Raw genomic sequence first — 17,842 nt, 5'->3', positions numbered from 1 at the left:
CTAAATACAAGATTACCATTGAAGACATCACTAACGATCTTACCAGTCATCATGAATGGCCTCCCTAAGATAATTGGGACTTCTTTATCTTCTTCGCAATCCAAGACGATAAAATCCATCAAGAAAAAGAATTTGTCCATCTTGATAAGGACATCTTCTACTACTCCTAATGGTTACTCCACCAAACGATTCGCCATTTGGAGGCACACTCTTATTAGTCACATTTCGCCTAGTCCAAGCTTCTTAAAAACATATAAAGGCATAAGATGAATACTTGCACCTAAATCTAGCAAAGCTTTCTTAAATTCAACATTACCAATAGTGCACAAGCTAGTAAAACTCCCTGAATCTTGAAGCTTTTGTGGCATTTGGTTGAGCATAATTGCACTACAATTTTCTATCACTGAGATGCTGTCATACTCCTCTAATTTGTTCTTGTTATAAATGAGCTTCTTGAGAAATTTCCCATAATTAGGCATATGGGCAAGAGCCTCCACAAATAGGATATTAATTTGGAGCTTCTTGAACATCTCCAAGTATTTGGCATATTGCTTTGCATCTACATGCCTCTTTAAACTTTGAGGATATGGAATGGGAGGAACAAATGAAGGGATCTTCGGTGGTAGAGGAGTAGCATCCTCTTTGTCTTCGTTAATAAGCTCTTCTTGATTAGAGGAAATTGATGCATCATCCTTTAAATTGATGTAAGGTGTGGCTTCATCAACCTTAGTCTTACCCTTGTTCTCCTTCTTTTGCCCTACCTTGAGGTCTATTTCCCTTCCATTTTTAAGAGAAATGGCTTCACATGGAGTTATAGGTGTTCTGATGGGTGCTACTCGTGTTAGCTACAATCTAAGGCAGTGTACCTATCGATGCAGTCTAGCACTAATGGCGAGTATCAAGGTCGTATTCCTCGGAAAAGTGAAAGCCCAGAGTTACTCCTTTGTTCTTTGTTATATTAACCTAAAATGGATAATGAATAATTTCTAAACTAACTATTAACTACAAGCTAAGTTCCGAGGGAGATGCAGGAGTAATTGATAAATGAAATAATCAAGACAAGAAGACAAACCCAAAGGGAATCTAAACTAGTTGGCAACCGAACAAAAGATAAAGGATCGGTGAGTCTAATTATGCTACTAGTGAATTCTTAGCGAATTCGGTTTCTCTCTCGAGATAACCGAATTCCTAAACCTAATAACCTAAAGTTGGAATCTCTTCCTAACGATTGATTCTTAAATTAGCATTAAACTTTAATCCGCCTCTATTAAGCTTTGTTAATTCTTAATCCGGCTAGTTAATTATCCTTATCTCTAAGCGATTATTAACTAGTTCTTGTTATTCAAAATTCCAATTGCCAAACGGATTTCTCAATCTCATAAAGCAATCTAAACATCACAATTCACAACGTCTCATGAATAATGCATAATCTTATTAATCACCGAAAACAAGAAGAATACAAAACCAACTCGAACAATCCAACAATATAATATCAAGCCAACATAGTAAAGAAATCCCAATGGATTAAATCAGTCTAGCTAAACATGTTCATGTTTAAAACAATATAGGAAATTAATTACAATGAAAGAATAATGAAAATAAAACATGTACACCCTTTTCTCTCGAATTGGATGAACAGCTCCAAATCCTGGATCTACACTTTGATTAATCTCCCAAACGCCTCTTGAATTGCTCCACTCTGTTTTGCACTCGGAATCTTACGATTCGGGATTCTTACTCACTGCAACTCTCTCGCACTCGATTGTGCAAAACCGAACCGACCACTAGGGCTCAAATGTCACTCTTTTTCCCTCCTCCTTTTCTAAGGAAAATTCATTTTTCTTATATATTTAACTCAAGACGGCCAAGTCCAGGCCGTCTTGAACCGTGGATCTCACCAGTAGGGTTTCACCACGGTAGTGTTTCTCCCCGTGTTGTCCACCACGGGCCGTGTTGCTCCCCGTGTTGGCCACCACGGGCCGTGCTGAAGGCCGTGGTGGCTACGGAAACCGTGCCCAAAGTGCCAATTTCAAGAATCAAAGCCAATGGTTGAGCACGGCCGAGTCCAGGCCGTGCTCGATGTATTCGCGGGCTCTTGTCCGATCTTGATGAATTCTCGTCCGTTTCCGCACGTATTGATCTATAATTTCTTAAACAACGATGATGGTCCTATAAATGTTCCTGAAATGCAAAAGAACATAAAACACGGGTGATCTAGGAATAAAAGCACAATAATTGCTAAGAACATACGCAATAATATGCAAGCAAATATGTGTAAACTATGCTCATCATGTTCACATGGAGAAATGGCTTCATATGGAGAAATGGCTTAGGGTCTTTGAACATTCGGTTGATTACCCCATTCGAAGTTCAGATGATTTCTCCATATGGAGTTATAGGTGTTCAAATAAGGGTTATTGACTTACCAATTTGCAAAGTTGCCAACATAGCTCACTTATTCCGGTGAAGATAAGGAAAATGGATTTCCCACTTGACAATCTATGCTTGTATGACCATTACCCCTGTACAACTCACAAGTCAGAAAATTCGTAGAGTTGATAGCATTACAATTCATAGAGCTTACTTACTTTGTCAAGTTAGTAATCTGAGCTTGTAGGGTTGTCAATGCATCCACCTCATCCTTACCTCCGCCCCTAGGCATCTTGGTCCTCTCATTTGTCCATCTATAACTATTTGAAGTCCTTTCTCTATTAATTCATAACCTCCATCTACTGATTTCTTCAATAAATTTCCTTCGGCCGCCGCATCTAAGGTGTCTCTATAGAAGAAACCAACCCATTGTAAAAATTTCTCACTACCATCCACTTTAGAAACCTATAAAGTGGACAATGCCTCAAAAGATCCTTATATTTCTCTCGCGCATCATAGAATGATTCATCTCTTCCTCGTCTAAAATATTTGAAATTTCGGACCTCAACTTGGATGACTTTGTTGGTGGAAAATATTTGCTAAGAAAACACCTCACTAACTCATCCCAAGTGGTAATTATTTCCAGTTGCAAAGAATTCAACCACATCCTTGCTTTATCTTTATGAGTGAAAGGAAAAAGTCTCAAATGGACCGCATCTTAGCTCATTTCATTAATCTTGAATGTGGCACATATATCTAAAAATAATTGTATATGCTCATTCGGGTCCTCATATTAGCCAACCCATGAAACAAGGAACCTTGAACCATCTGAATGATTCCTAGTTTTATCTCATAATTATTTGCTTCCACCCTTGGCCTTCAAATACTACTTTGCTCTCCTTGGGCAAAAGGTATAATAAAATCCATAATCGGCCTCTTATTCTCCAGTGGTGGTTCGTGTTGCTTGTTAGGTGCTCTACAAAAATGATTCTCTTGATGAGCCATGATTGGTAACCGTGGTGGTCTTCATCTTAAAGCTCTATTCAATGAAAATGTTGTTTCTATTTCCAAATTAAAAAGGCATAAGCACATTATCAAAACTTTTTGTTCTTTGCATGCACCAACATAAGCCCCGATAATCAATAAAAGAAAATAAAACGTTAGATTACTAGCAACTAACTTGGTATCAATACCACTAAAACAATCTCTAACAAAGGCACCAAAAACTTATTTATGAAATTCCCACAAGTATACGAGTCGCACAAAAGTAATAAAGTGAGAGTAGAATATCATCCCACGGGGATTGAAATTATGAAACTGAAATTAATTAGCCAACTAATATCTAACAATTGATATTAATTGGATTAAAAAGATATAAAAATCAACTTTGGCACTACTTTGAACTACTAAATTATACTCTAGCTAATTAAGATAAATAAAGAATTTTAAGTTTAAGGATTACTTAGGCTTAATGGTTTCACTAAGATCCTATTAGGTCTTACTTGAGTTAATTAAATACTCTTACTGTATAATGCTCCACCCACCTAACTTACCTAAATTACCCCTTATCTCTAAGTGATTACCTCCTACCTTTAATCTCTAAAGGATTCACTCATTTTCTTGAGGAAACTCTCACCTATTCACCCAAGAAATACTCACAATCCCACAAATCGTAAAGGCTTACTAGGCACAATTAGGAAAAATGGCGACACTTAGAATCCAAGAGGCATCTCTATTTAGCAAACTCCTAAAGCAAGCATTTCATCAAGTACCTTACGAGCAAACCTCTCAATTCATAACACAAGCAAGAATACATTTATATTTGTTAGCCAAACAAAAGAGAATAGCAATTATAACAGAAATATTGAACATAAACATAAAAGGATTTCAAATTAATGGCTTTCCGACCTATTTGGAGTTTAAGGCGACCTTTATTGACGTCTCATGTATAGACATTTGAGGTGTGGGGTTTTTAGCCATCCTGTTGACGTGCTGCTCTGGTCTGTGATTTTTTGGTCGAAGGTTCGATAGTTTAATCTAGCCGATAGTTAGTTTCCTAATTATACAATAATTTGTAATCCTAAAAATTAAAATATTACTTGTATTTATAATATTTTAGTTTATATAATACTAAAAATTAATTAATAAATAATTTTAAAATAATTTTTATATTATTTTACTAATAAAATTTTAAAATCAATTTTTTTAAAAAATCTTACAAATATTTAATTTAATATTATTTTTAAAATATTATAAATAATAAATTAAAATTTTATTAAATATTTTATAAATTTAATTTTATATTATTATTTATAATTAATATAATAATAACTTTCTGCAACGCAGTAAATAAATAATATATTTTTTTTATTTTTTGATATAAAAGAGTGAAAGTTATATTTCCTTATTTAGTACATATGTATATATAAATATCCATGTATAGGTTTTGCGTGTTGAGTCACAGTTACAAATAATAAAAGATGAAACCGCTTATATTTTCTTATTTAGTATATATGTACATATAAATGTACGTGTATAGGTTTTGCGGGTTGAGTCACAATTACAAAGGATAAAAAGTGAAATCGCCCCCGATTCTGAACTTATAATTTAGAGTTAAATAAATTTAATTTTAATTATTTTAATAAATAAGTTTATAATCCTTTTTAAAGATTAATAAATCTAGATCTTAAAAAGATTACAAACATATCTATCATATTTATTATTTATATTAGTTAAATAAAATAAATTTAAATAAATATTAATTTTTAATATTTAAAATAAAATTAAAATTTAAATATTTTATAAATTATATATTAATTTTTTTATATTTTATCAAACAATTAAAATTAATAATTATTTTTCTATATCACTATCATTATTGGCTTTGTCAAACCAGCATTAATACTGTTATTATCAATTTTATTAGATTTAGATATATCAGTCTTTAACTAAAAATTATAGATTTATCTGTTAAAATACTCAAAATTTGACTTATTTGTCGTGAGCCAGAAGTTCAGGGGCTATTTGATCCTTCTGCCGGTTACAAACCCTCCTAAAAACCCTATTTTTCTTTTTTAGTCTCTGATACCAATCTTTTATTTTTTGTAGTGATTAGTAGAATTAGAAAATTTAGAAGAATGGATGCTCTTTCAAGTTCAGTGTTCGTCTCCAGATTCCCAGAAACATATCCTACTGTTCAGAGCAACTCATCCTCTTCTTCTGCTTCTTCTTCTTCGGTTATCAAGATATTAAATAAGCGAATTGGGTCTCTCAAATTTGCTGAAACTGCTGGCTTTCACGGGCTTCGAGCTCACTGTCTCGCACATGAGGTGTCAGGAGGGGAAGGGGAAGATGAGAGACCTTTAAATAATGGATTTGGCCTTGTTTCTGATGATACTCTCTCCTTTTCTCAGGTTATTTTTTTAAAAAAAGTTATATCGTTTGTTTTCAAATCCTCTAAATATGATAACTTTGTGAAAAATTGGTGTCAACTTTTTCCTGATAATCTTATGATAACTTTCAAATTCGAGAACCCTTGAATTGAAAAGAAGCAATTCTTTTTTGTTGGTTAATTTTTAGCTTTTACTGTATTCATATGATCTTTTATAACTAAAATCTTTCTGTACCTTTTGTGGCATATGTTGGCTGTAAATTCTGATACTTTAGGATAATGCTTGAAACCATGTCTGAGTGCATCTCGGGATTCAAAAATTTGTCGTGAGGCACTTTTCTTTGGATACTAATGAGTTCTATAATTGCTTTCGAGTCATAATGACAAAAAGAAAACATAGATACAGGCCTTAAGAAAGAGCTTCTTTATGAGGTGATTGCGACATTGGTTTGTTGGTGAAATTTTTTGTATTGCTTAGATGCCGAGATTGGGAGTGAGAAGTACAAAGCGTCTGCTTAATACTGCATTGTGTTTAAGTCATAGCTAGATTTATAAGCTGTGTTATAGTCCTTGCAGTACACATAAAAATTCATAATGCTAATAATCATCTTATGGGGGCAAAAAGATTCTTTAGAATGTTGGTAACTTTTTGTTCCTTTTTAGTTCATCTTTGATCAACCACTTCTTAATAAACATTTGTTAGTAGACAAGAAGCAAAGATTTTGTTTAAAGAAATATTATCTCCTTGAAGGATTAGGGCTTGGCCTCTAATTTTAGATACTTCTGGGTCACTGTTGGTGTCTTGCTTTTATTGTGAGATCAATATCTATGTCCGCAGTAAAACATTGCAAAATTTGTTTTATGCCATAATTTCTTATGCAAACTTCTTTATCAAATTTTCGCCCACCAATTGCTTTCGGTATTGGAAGCTTTAGAGAAATAGGCTTGATGCTTTTTCCAGCCTATGTATTGTGTTTTTATATTTCTATGTTTTCTGCTACTGCAAATTATCTTTTGTATGTTTTGTTTCTTGAGGAGTATATTCTTTCTTTTGGCATTGACAAAAAAGAAAGTTTTTCAACCACAATAAGTACTAAGCAGTCCAGGAGCAGGGCGGATGTGAAATATTGAATTTTCCTCATGTCAATAAAATGCCAAAATGTAGAATAGCATTGTTGTTGGTTTTTTGGTTCTACTACATGCTTTCGTGATATTTGGAATATTTCCTTTGCATGATATAGACAATTAATGGATATGTCAAATGGCTACTTCGGCTTAATTGCCTTTCTCATATTATGAAGGGTAATATAAAGCGCAATGAAAGTAGCAAAAAGGATGCAGAGAAAATAATAAAGGTGGAGACACCTCTGGTGGTCCCACATGGAAGCAGCACTGGGGGAGGAACCAGAGCCGGGCTTTTCAGAACTCCAATTTCAGGTGGAGTGCAGAGTGCAACCTCAGCTCATGGCTTACCTCGACCAGCCTTGGCAGTCCGCAATTTGATGGAGCAGGTGAAGGATTTTGGATTCCTTGCTTAATCTTCTTTTGCAATGCGTTTAATTAGCTCTGATTAATATATATATTTCTAAATTCATCTTGTTCTGTAATTAAGGCCAGATTTGCTCATCTATGCACTATAATGTCTCGAATGCATCATCGAAGAGAAGGATACCCTTTTGGTTCGCTGGTTGACTTTGCACCAGATTCGGTTGGACGTGAGTCTGAGATTGTTTTATGTACCCATAAGAAAATTTGATGGAGATTATGCGATTTCTTGATTATTGTACTCTTGAAACTTTAAGGACTAAAGGAACCTTTCCATCTATTTCTTTATTCTTTAAGCTTCAAGCTAAATTTATTATTTTTTATTTGGCTTAAAAGTTTATCAGATGTATAGGGCGTTAAGGTGGTTTTATTCTGTTAGGGTATTTAGCCTATAACTCACATCAGACAGTGACTTAAGAAATATAATGTTGCAATTGACAGTTTAACTATTTATTTATGATGTGATTGACATATTCTCTTTTCTCCATATGCAGATCCAATATTTTCATTTTCACCATTGGCCATCCACACACGAAACTTGTTAGCAGATCCTAGATGCACACTTGTTGTGCAGGTTAGTTGATTGTTTTATTTTATAAAACCTGAGGTACTTCTTCTCCATTTATAGGTTATATTGACAGTTAAATTTTGTAGATACCTGGATGGAGTGGCTTGTCAAATGCCAGGGTAACAATTTTTGGTGACGTCTTCCCACTTCCAGAAGATCAACAGGTCACTATGTCACTGCTTTTTTTTTTTTTTTTTTATAACTTATAATTCAATTAATTTGATTATATCTGTCTATAATTCATTGTTTTGCTGCATTTTATAAGGCTAAAGTTTCATGATTTCCCTTAATTACGAATGCATTTGGTCATAAAGCATAGCACCCGTTTTCAATTTGTGGAAGTGCCTAAAAGGGATCTCTTTGGCTGTTTTTTTTTTCTGCATCTTTTGAATAGTGGGATGCACTTTTTATTCCTTTACTTTTGCCTTCACTGATGTAACCTGTTTTTCTCTTCCTTCTTTAGTTTTGGGATCATTTGTTATTGTATGGTTGTTCCAGTCCTATGAATGCACTGTTGCTTTGGATTTTGTTATTGTGCAGAAATATGATTTTCCTACTGATTATATTATTGTTGTTTCTGATTCAAAGAATATTATACATTTGATTCCACCAGGAGTGGGCTCATAAGCAGTATATTGCAAAACATCAACAGGGACCTTCACAGCAGTGGGGGAATTTCTACTACTTCAGGATGCAGAATATAAGGTTTGTTTTTAGTGCATTAGAATTTCCAGAAATTTGGCCATCACCCATGCTTACTTTAATCTAAAATTGGATACAATTGCAGTTTTGGGAATAGGAATCCATGTTTTTGTTTGGCTGAAGGAATATAAAATTTTTAAATATCTTAAAGTTTAAATAACTTGATTTCATATTGAAATGATACCTATTTATAAGTAAAATTGTAAGATTACAATTGAATTTTCTTTGTCTATTTCAAAAATAAACATGGATGGTATTTTTTGAGTTTTAGGTATCCATTTCCATTTTTCATGGTTCTAATGTAAGGTTTGAGATATGATAAAGTACATATAAATCTATTTGAGGCCTTGAATCACTTGAAAGAAAATGAAGAGAAGTGCACTACCTCGACACATGAAACTAGGGCTCCTTGACCATCACTACCAAGGTTTTATTGGCATCATATGTAAAGTGAGAGTTGAATCACCCCCTAAAGTAGTTTCAAACTTTTGTGAATTTGGAAAACCACAGTATAAGCTAATAAATGAGGTTTGAACTCCTAAATTTCTAGGCAATTAGACTCATAAGTGATTGATATTAGGAACTTTGACTCAATTAATTGCAACTGCATTTTTAAATGCAAGCATGTAAATATACTCATTTTAAGATCTAGTGATGAAAACCAGCCCTCATGTAAGGTTTGGAGATTTAGTAAACTACCTTTTACCATCAGAAAAAGTCAGGGAAGGTTTTGAAGGGGAAAAGAGTAAAACTAACTTCTTCTTCACCTAATTTATTTTAAATATTGGAATCAGCTCTGTCTAGAATATAACATGGAAGGTCACTTATTTGCTGCACATAAAACACATAGAAGAATTCTAGACTTATTTTGGTTTCTTTACTCGCCATTTCTTTAGCATTCTATTGATTAGATCAACTCGATATCTGATATTATTATGGTACGAGTGGAAGAGTAATAATACCTCTTAATTGTAGAGAAAGGTCCAATACAATTACAATCAAAATAAGCTAAAACATTAGTTGTAATCCATATCCAAATGATACGTGAACTGATCTAATATTTTTAGACCTTAATTCTTGTTTTCCCTTTTCATGCCTAGCTTTCTCATGTATACCTTGAAAAGTCAAAAGCTGTACTATTATGGGACCATTTCAATCTCACTACTTCTAAAGTGGATATGGTTCTTTAACTGAATGTGGTTGTGCCATGAAACACCAGCTTGCTGATGATTGCAATTTCTATCTCATTATTTTTCTTTAAAATTTCTTCCATTGGTGTTTGGTTCAACCAAGTTTTGAATCTATCGCTTTTACATGCTTAAAATCATGATGGATTAGGAGTTATATGTGTATTGTCTTATAACAACCCTTATATGTAGTATTATTATTAATTGTAAGGAAAAGTTTACAAAGAATTATTGTTATTTGTAAGGGAAAAGTATACAAATCTACCTTGTGGTTTCACTCATTGGCAAAAACGAGCATGTTATTTTGTCTTTTGGCAAATGACTACTCCGTGGTTAGACCATTAACACTTTATTACCAAACATGCTAACACTATTCGTTGGCATTTATGTGGCTTCAGATTTTTGCATATTGCATCTTGTGGTTTTTCTTTATGACACTTTTATACTCTGTTTTATTTCATTTGCATTTCAATACCTCAATCAACTAATAGCATTAGTATTTTATGATTGGTTGAAAAGTCTACTGTTTGAAAGAGAGTAAAACGAAAAACAAGATTTTTTAGATCCAATTAGGTCTAACGAGGGTAGATTCATTCTAATCTTAGTTCTTTGTTCTGAGGATTCTATGACTAGAGAGAGAGAGCGAATTGTAATTCGAATGGGGGCTGACCACGGTATAAACTGCCAATGACAAATGATTTTTTAAAATAATATTACATTTAACTATGCATCATAAATACATAAATATAGTCAAAATTTATTCTAAAAAATTTAATCTCTTAATTCAACTAAAAATTATAAAAATAATGTTCTTATAAATTAGTTAAGCTCAAAATAATTAGTTAGTTATCAAATTACTTGAAAACAATTATTGTATTAATTTCGAACTTAATTTAGTGATATATTATCAAACATTAGTGATATTCATTCATTTGGCATTAAATTGTTAAAAGTAGAAAAACAAAGGGTTGAAAGTGTCACTAAAACAACATATGACCTATTTTACAAAAATGTAAAATCACATTAGCGCCAACAAATAGAGTTAGCATTTGTGGTGGTGAAGTATTAAGGGAGCAAACCACACTATCGAAAAATAAACCACAAGCCTTTTTCTCTCAATGAGTGAAACCACATGATGGATTTTTGTACTTTCCTCTTTTTGTAATATGGGCATCTTGAATAAATTTGATCCCTCATTCAAAAAAATGAAAATAGTTTTGATCCTTCTTTAGTCACCTCAAATTTAGTCATATTAACAAAAATGGTGAAGGCTAAGAAGCAATCCAAGAAGAGAGGGAAGTGGGCTTGTTAGAAAACTAGGAAGTACATAACAGTTACAAGTATACAGTATACCTTTATTAACAAGATTAAAAGCAAGATACATAAGATGTGAAAATATGAAAATTATACCAATGTAAATGAGAAAGGATATAAGAGAGTAAGGATTAATGAAAGAAAACCTAGAGTTTGGAATGGTTACTCTACTCCACGCCTCTATGTCCACTCCTCAAGAATTCTTCCTCAAGAGTTCTAATCCAGTATGCCAATCTTTCTTTGGTGAATAATAAATCCCTTTACAAGCAGTAGTTGGTTCACGGCTTGATTGCCATCATTTTGTGTTCTTCCTTGAAACTAACAGTCTTTGTGAATGTTATTTTCATTCTTAATCTCACTATAACAAAATGACTCAGATAGCTTGCAGAAAAGATCCAAGAATAACTTCTAGGTAAAGAGGCAAAAGATAACTCAAGATGTCCACCTTTAGCAATCAAACTAACAAATATAGCACTCTAGGGCTATTTTATTATGCTATTCTCTCATGCTTGAATGCCCCTGATGCTCCTATTGATAACAGAAAACATGAATTAGCCATTTGAATTGACCAAGAAATTCTATTATGAATGTTTATACGCTGCTGTGTGTTATCATCTTGGTAAGCAAATCTGCCCATGCTTGATACTCCTGTTCTATTTTCTAGATTTATACTTCTTCTGTCCTCCTAAAGCCCGAGATGGGGCAATCATAATTTTTGGCAGCTAGATCACATAATAGTTGACCAGCAATAACTCATTGTAGAGACATGATGTAATGCTGTTTAATTTTTTTTTTTTCTTCACTTGAACTTGAAGTTCAATCGTAGAAAAGTCCAGTTGCTACTGCATTATAATCCCTAGTATTTCTGCTCAGTGCAGTTAGCAGATAACTTCATTCCATTGTGCACTTATTTATTTCCAGATGTGGCATGTATTTATTATTATGTTGTAAACGTTTAATGGTTGGCAGGCTGGAGTTAATAAATCCAAGTAAAATTTACCTTCAAAGTCCATTGCAAGTTTGTCTAGTTGCAATGGATAATTGCTTCTTCAAGGTATTGGAAGGAAATCGCACCATTTTCCTTGAAGTGCAATATGAAGTATGTGCTTGCACTTCATAATTAGAGTTTTGACGTTGCTCCCAAATTCACTTGAGCAGTTTATTTTACTTAACTTTGATGAATTTAGTACTAAGCATACCCTGTCAATGGCTTGTGGAATGTACCCATTTTCCTTCAGTAGTTTGATTTGTTATTTTATGCCTCAATATATGTTTCATTGGTCTGTAACTCTCTTTAGGTCTTGCAGGCCATGACTAACATAATCTTACTATTTTTTCAGTGACATATATTTTATTGGAGGTTTTGGCACTGTTGCTTGGGTTGATGTCAAGGAATATGAGGCCCTTCAGCCTGACAAAATTGCAGTTGATGGGGAGGAGCACAACCTCAAGGTGATCTTCAAATTCCTTGGTGGTTTTAATGAGATAATGTTTGTGATGAAATTCTGGTGGTCTTTCTTTACCTGACTGAATTCTGGACTTCTTTTATGGATGACTTGGTCATTGAAGAAAATGCAAGTACTTTTGGTTTTAAGAAGTTAAAAGTAAACCAATATTATCATCCAACTTTGGTTTCAGGAAATGAAATGGGTATAATCTTTTGTGAGCTATACAGAACTCAGCCTGGTGAACTTCATTCTTCTTTATTTGTGAATTTTAATGAGCAAATAGAAACTTGATGTTGAAATACATCTGACAAACAGGCCAAGTTTGAAAAAGGATGAGTTAGTTTGCATCAAAATTGTGGTCATTAAGGGACTTAATAATATGCTAGTTTAAGTATGAATTTGTTTTGTTGTATTCAGGTCAGATGAAGATATGGAATTAGAATTAACGTGTATAGAAAGAATTATATTTCTTTATCCTGATATATTTATCTTGGTAGTAGCTTCTCACTTGTGTAGATTTGCATTTTGAACTTGTTCCTGGAAGTCTTTGTTTTATTTCTTTAGCTGATAAATATTCACTACTCTCAATGGGAAATGCCATGGACAGAAACACGAGTTTTCATGCTTAAATTGACAAACCATTTTATAAAGTTAAAAATTCCAAAAAATTGTAGCTCAGATTGTTTACATCCCTTTCTAGCTTGATTAACTTTTTGCCTAACACATGTTTAGATGAAGTGTGGCACACGTCAATAAGTTTCAAAGTATGTACTGGTTCCTATATTCTGCGTAATCTTTCCCCTTCTTCAGTAAATATGAGAGTGTGGCAGGATCTTGAAATTTGGGCCCAGGATTAACATTTGCTTTTGCGAGCAGGAACTCAATGCAATCTTCTCCAAGCCCCTTAAGGAACTTTTGTCCACTGAAACAGAAGTAGATGATGCTGCTCTCATATCAATAGATAGCAAAGGAACTGATATTCGGGTCCGTCAAGGTGCTCAGGTAAGACCTTCATACAGCTTTCTGATTCCCCTGTTGGCTAATGTTTTAGATGCTGGCGACTATATAATCTCTTCTATTGCTTGTAGTTTAATGTACAGAGGTTATCATTTGAAGAGGGGCATGCTGTTGAAACATTAGAGGAAGCCAAGTCTGCTCTATGGAAACTAATAAAAAAAGGTCAAGTGCACAATTTGCAGAAATAAAGAAATCGAGTTTATTCGTTCTTTTTTTTTTTTCCCCACCATTTCTTCCTTTGATCTCAGTAAGTTGATGCACAGAGTCGAGTTTTTGTATCCTTTTTCAAGTATAAGGAATCTTATTGTTTTTGAGTTAATGGTTCCTTAGTTAGCTGAAGAGGATGCTTTAAAAAAAAAAAACATATGGATCGGACTCTTTATTTATTCTTTTTCTTCTATTCGTCGAATTACTTGGAGCTTAATGATTGTCGTTATGGTGAAAAGAAAAGAAAAAGAAAATAAAGATCAGTCTTATACCTGTTGAGTTGCTGCAAGCAACATATAAGGTTTTGCCACATGCAATCTAAAAGCTGAAGATTATAAGTAATGTGTGATTTGCATCGTTGGCATCTACTCTTCTGCTGGAGTGGGATGGCAGTGGGTCTGAGTATTCTCTTATTTGCTGCTATTAAAAATATCTGTGGGTTGTGGACACCTGTTTAATTTCATTTATTAAGTTTTTTTTTTTTTTTTTTTTTTTAAATTTATACAAATGAAATAACTACATAAACATAGTATTTATTATCTTTAAATATTTTTGACCGACATAACTAAGACAATTATTACATGGTACGCAAACAATAATTAAAAGTTTTGGTCTGGTCATTATAAAGAAATAGCAAAGTTAATGCAGCTAAATGTTTCATAGAAGATAGTCGGACAAACCAAGTCCCACTGTAATAAAAAGAAAAGAAACGAAAAAGGAACATTATCCATAAACTCAAATAACTAAAAGTTTAACTGAATTTATAGAGAGAGAAAAAAGTTACCTTTTTAATTTTAAGTTTGTGTTTATTAAGAAGGAAAACACAAACTTAAAATTAAAAAGATTTTTTGAACTCTCTCCAATATCAATTCTGTAAAATTCATGGGTCTTGTCCTCTGACAATTTCTAGAATTCTCTCCTTTTCTGTGACGAGTTTCGACTTTACTCTAAAGTTTGTGTGAGAATTAATTAGCTTGCATGGCGAATCTTAGTACGTCTATTGCGGTAGTGGAAGGACAGCATGCCCGTATTGCACGGGAAGAGGAGGATGGGTCTGGTCTTATCATCCCTAAACAACAAGAGGCTTTTTCTGGTGAGCAATTTCAGTGGTGTTTGGTTGGGAAATTTCTAACAGATCGCCCTATAAACTGTACGGCCATGAGGAACGCCCTTGCATCCATCTGGCGTCCTGTGAAAGGGGTTCGAATTAAGGATATTAGCCCTTATTCATCTTTAAATTCTTTCATGATCTGGATTTTGAATGTGTTTACTCTAGGGGCCTTGGACCTTTGACCAACATGTCTTGCTGTTATAAAAACTGAAACCTGGTGATTCGCCTAGCAAAGTTCCACTTCTCCATATGGACTTCTGGGTGCAAGTTCATGATTTACCGTGTGGCTTTATGTCAGAATACGTTGCTACTTACATCGGTAATTTTATTGGTTCTTTTGTCAATTGTGATCCAAATAATTTTACAGGAGGATGGAGACGGTATATGCACATTTGGGTTTCGGTGGAAGTCAGTAAAACCTCTGAAGCGTCGGATGAAGATCAAAATGGATGGTGGTGACTGGGTCTCGATATCTTTTACCTATGAAAGACTTCCTGCTTTCTGTTTTTTCTGTGGTTTATCGGCTACTCAGAAAAATTATATGCAATACTGTTCAACATGCCAGTCAGACCAAAAGGAAGACTCGATGGTACTTGGATGCGTGCTCAATCCCATCGTATCACGAATCCATTGGGTGAACGTTGGTTGGTTACTTCCGATCTGGATAACGAGATGGCAAGTCCGACAGTGAATAAGGAAAGTTGCACTGGAAAGGCAGTTGCAGCCTTGTCGGATGGCAGGAAAGCTAATGTCGTTGATACAGGAGGATCATGAGCTATAAAATACACGATCTCAAGAGATAATAATGGCTTAGGTAAAGGAATAATGGAAGTTGATTGTGTTATAGGCAAGGAAGGTGGTTCTAAGGAAACTAGCGGCATCAATGGAGGTTTTGCTCATACCGACCCTGAATGTGCAAGCGGAGTTATTTTAGCTGAGTAGAAAAGGCGATGTAAGGCTGCTATTGTGGCTTGGGCCTTAAGATGAATCTAGAGGTCTATGGATCTGAGCTTAGTACATGGACCATGACCTCTCAAAAAACTTATGTAGGGCGTGCTCTAGATCTCACGCCTGCCAGGATCAATGAATTCAATCTGCTGGAGCTGTCGTGGGCTGGTTAGCCCACAGATAGTTCATGAGTTACTGGACCTTGTGTCCAGAACAAAGACTTTTAATTTTTTTAATGGAATGCAAAGTGAACCAAAGTCGAGTAGAATGGGTTTGAAAACGAACTAGTTTTGAAGGGCTATTCTTTGTTGATAATGTTAATAATGCTGGCGGCCTTGCTCTCATTTGGAAGGAGAAATCTGTTATTTCTCTTATGGGGTTCTCTCATTACTTTATTGATGTTCAAGTCTCTCTTTCTTCGCTAATTTATCGGTTTCTATGGAATTCCAAATCGGTCTGGTCGTCGTGAATCTTGGGACATGCTTCGTAACCTCAAGCATCGTTCCTCCTTGAGGTGTTTTATGGGGGACTTGAATGACCTCCTTAGTCAAGCTGAAAAACCTGGCTGTATTAGACATCCTTGGCCTCTTATTCTAGGTTTTAGAGAAGTGATGGAGTTTTGTGATCTTTATGACCTTGGTATGGAAGGATATGGTTTTACCTGGGAAAAGAGTCGTCATACCCCTAATTGGTTAGAGGAGCGTCTCAATAGGGCTCTTGTTATTGAGAATTGGAGATCTCTTTTTCCCTTATGCTGTTTTGAGAAATGAAGCAATGACTAATTCAGATCATGCTGCGATCTTCCTTGACTGCTCTATATGCAGTCTTGCCAGGTAGCGGCAATTCAAGTTTGAAAATTCATGGATTAGGGAGCTAGAATATCGCAAGCATGTTCATGTAGCTTGGAACTCTGTTGTGGGTGCTAACATTCAGAGGCGCTTCTCTACTTGTGGTAGAGAATTATCTAAATGGGGTAATGAGCTTCGCTTGAATTCTTTTTGCAAAAATTGATAAGTGCAGAGATAAGATCCGACAGTTGAGACCCTTGAGGGATGATTGCTCGTTAGCAAAGCTAGCACTAGTAAAAGCAGAGCTTAATTCTTTACTCTTGCAGCAAGAGCTATACTGGAGCCACCTCTACTAGAAAAAAGAAGAATGCTTTCTCTCAGCTTAAAGACTCTCAAGGTGATTGGCATGACTGGAACTCGGGCCTTGAGGATGTGGTCACCTACTACTTCACTGATTTTATGTTTTTGACATTTTGATCATTGGTTTTGGATCATTTTCTTAGTTTTAGTCTTCATTTTCATTTAAATTTTGAGTTTTATATGTCATTTGAGTGTTTTGAGATATGTGGAAGGTAACTTTGATGTTTGATTATTGAGAATTGCAGGAAATTGCGCGCGAAAAAGTGCTGGAAATGAATTCTGGGTTTCAGCACGGTCTGGGCAGTTCAGCACGCCCCGTGAGCACACTCGTGCTTATCAACATGGGCGTGTTGAGGGCAACCAAACCACGTTGAGAGAAAAATTGGACTTTAGCACGTTTCGCGAGAGTGACACGGGCTGTGAACACTTCTGTGTCAGGCAACACGCCCGTGTTGAGAGAAAACAAGAATTCAGCACGGTATCTAAGACTTACACGTGCTGTGGGACTGGGCGTGCTGATCAGCACGGCCTAGAACCAAACAGTGTCAGTCAGCACGGCCTGGAACACGGACATGTTGACGTCAGCGCCTATATAAGCCGTGTCATATCAGAGATTTAAAATTTTCGCTCTTTTCTCTCTTCGCGCGTATAGTCCGATACCCTCTCCCTCTTTTCCTTCAATTTTCAAGTGTTTTCCAGCAAATCAAGTAAATTTCTTCCTTTAACCTTGTTCAATACTCCATTTTGGTATGTGATTCTACTCTTTTCTTTAATTTGTTTAGTTATTTCTGTAATTTTTGGTTATTCTGTTATATTTTTCTTTTTCTACCTCGATTTTTTTTGTTGATTGCTTTTGTTTCCTCGATTTTCTTCTGTTATCTTCTTC

The 17,842-nt window shown here is 34.7% G+C and overlaps 2 protein-coding genes across 2 annotated transcripts; one reads left to right on the top strand and one right to left on the bottom strand.

Moving 5' to 3' along the window:
* Positions 1–218: 218 nt before the first annotated feature.
* On the bottom strand, positions 219–2,662 carry LOC107261223. The gene is made up of 2 exons (XM_015718953.1): positions 2,589–2,662; positions 219–777 (listed from the first exon to the last, which is right to left on the bottom strand). The coding sequence occupies exons 1-2, from the start codon at positions 2,660–2,662 to the stop codon at positions 219–221; spliced, it is 633 nt and encodes a 210-aa protein (XP_015574439.1).
* Positions 2,663–5,360: 2,698 nt separating this feature from the next.
* Positions 5,361–13,942, top strand: LOC8286236. The gene is made up of 9 exons (XM_002518793.4): positions 5,361–5,783; positions 7,063–7,272; positions 7,374–7,476; positions 7,801–7,880; positions 7,961–8,038; positions 8,488–8,579; positions 12,418–12,529; positions 13,402–13,527; positions 13,614–13,942. The coding sequence occupies exons 1-9, from the start codon at positions 5,508–5,510 to the stop codon at positions 13,728–13,730; spliced, it is 1,194 nt and encodes a 397-aa protein (XP_002518839.1). The 5' UTR covers positions 5,361–5,507; the 3' UTR covers positions 13,731–13,942.
* The last annotated feature ends 3,900 nt before the right edge of the window (positions 13,943–17,842 follow it).

This window comes from Ricinus communis, chromosome 4, assembly GCF_019578655.1.
Source record: "Ricinus communis isolate WT05 ecotype wild-type chromosome 4, ASM1957865v1, whole genome shotgun sequence".
Classification (NCBI taxonomy): domain Eukaryota; kingdom Viridiplantae; phylum Streptophyta; class Magnoliopsida; order Malpighiales; family Euphorbiaceae; genus Ricinus; species Ricinus communis.
The sequence above is the reverse complement of the archived record's forward strand: the minus strand, read 5'-3'. Positions and strand labels throughout refer to the sequence as shown.

What these genes read in the sequence shown, in the direction of transcription:
- LOC107261223 (XM_015718953.1), bottom strand. Translation starts at nt 2,662, where the DNA reads ATGCCTAGGGGCGGAGGTAAGGATGAGGTGGATGCATTGACAACCCTA. An exon ending in CAGATTACTAACTTGACAAA is followed by an intron (nt 778 to 2,588) that starts GTAAGTAAGCTC and finishes TAAAAATGGAAG; the next exon opens with GGAAATAGACCTCAAGGTAG.
- LOC8286236 (XM_002518793.4), top strand. Translation starts at nt 5,508, where the DNA reads ATGGATGCTCTTTCAAGTTCAGTGTTCGTCTCCAGATTCCCAGAAACA. An exon ending in ATACTCTCTCCTTTTCTCAG is followed by an intron (nt 5,784 to 7,062) that starts GTTATTTTTTTA and finishes CATATTATGAAG; the next exon opens with GGTAATATAAAGCGCAATGA. An exon ending in GATGCACACTTGTTGTGCAG is followed by an intron (nt 7,881 to 7,960) that starts GTTAGTTGATTG and finishes TAAATTTTGTAG; the next exon opens with ATACCTGGATGGAGTGGCTT.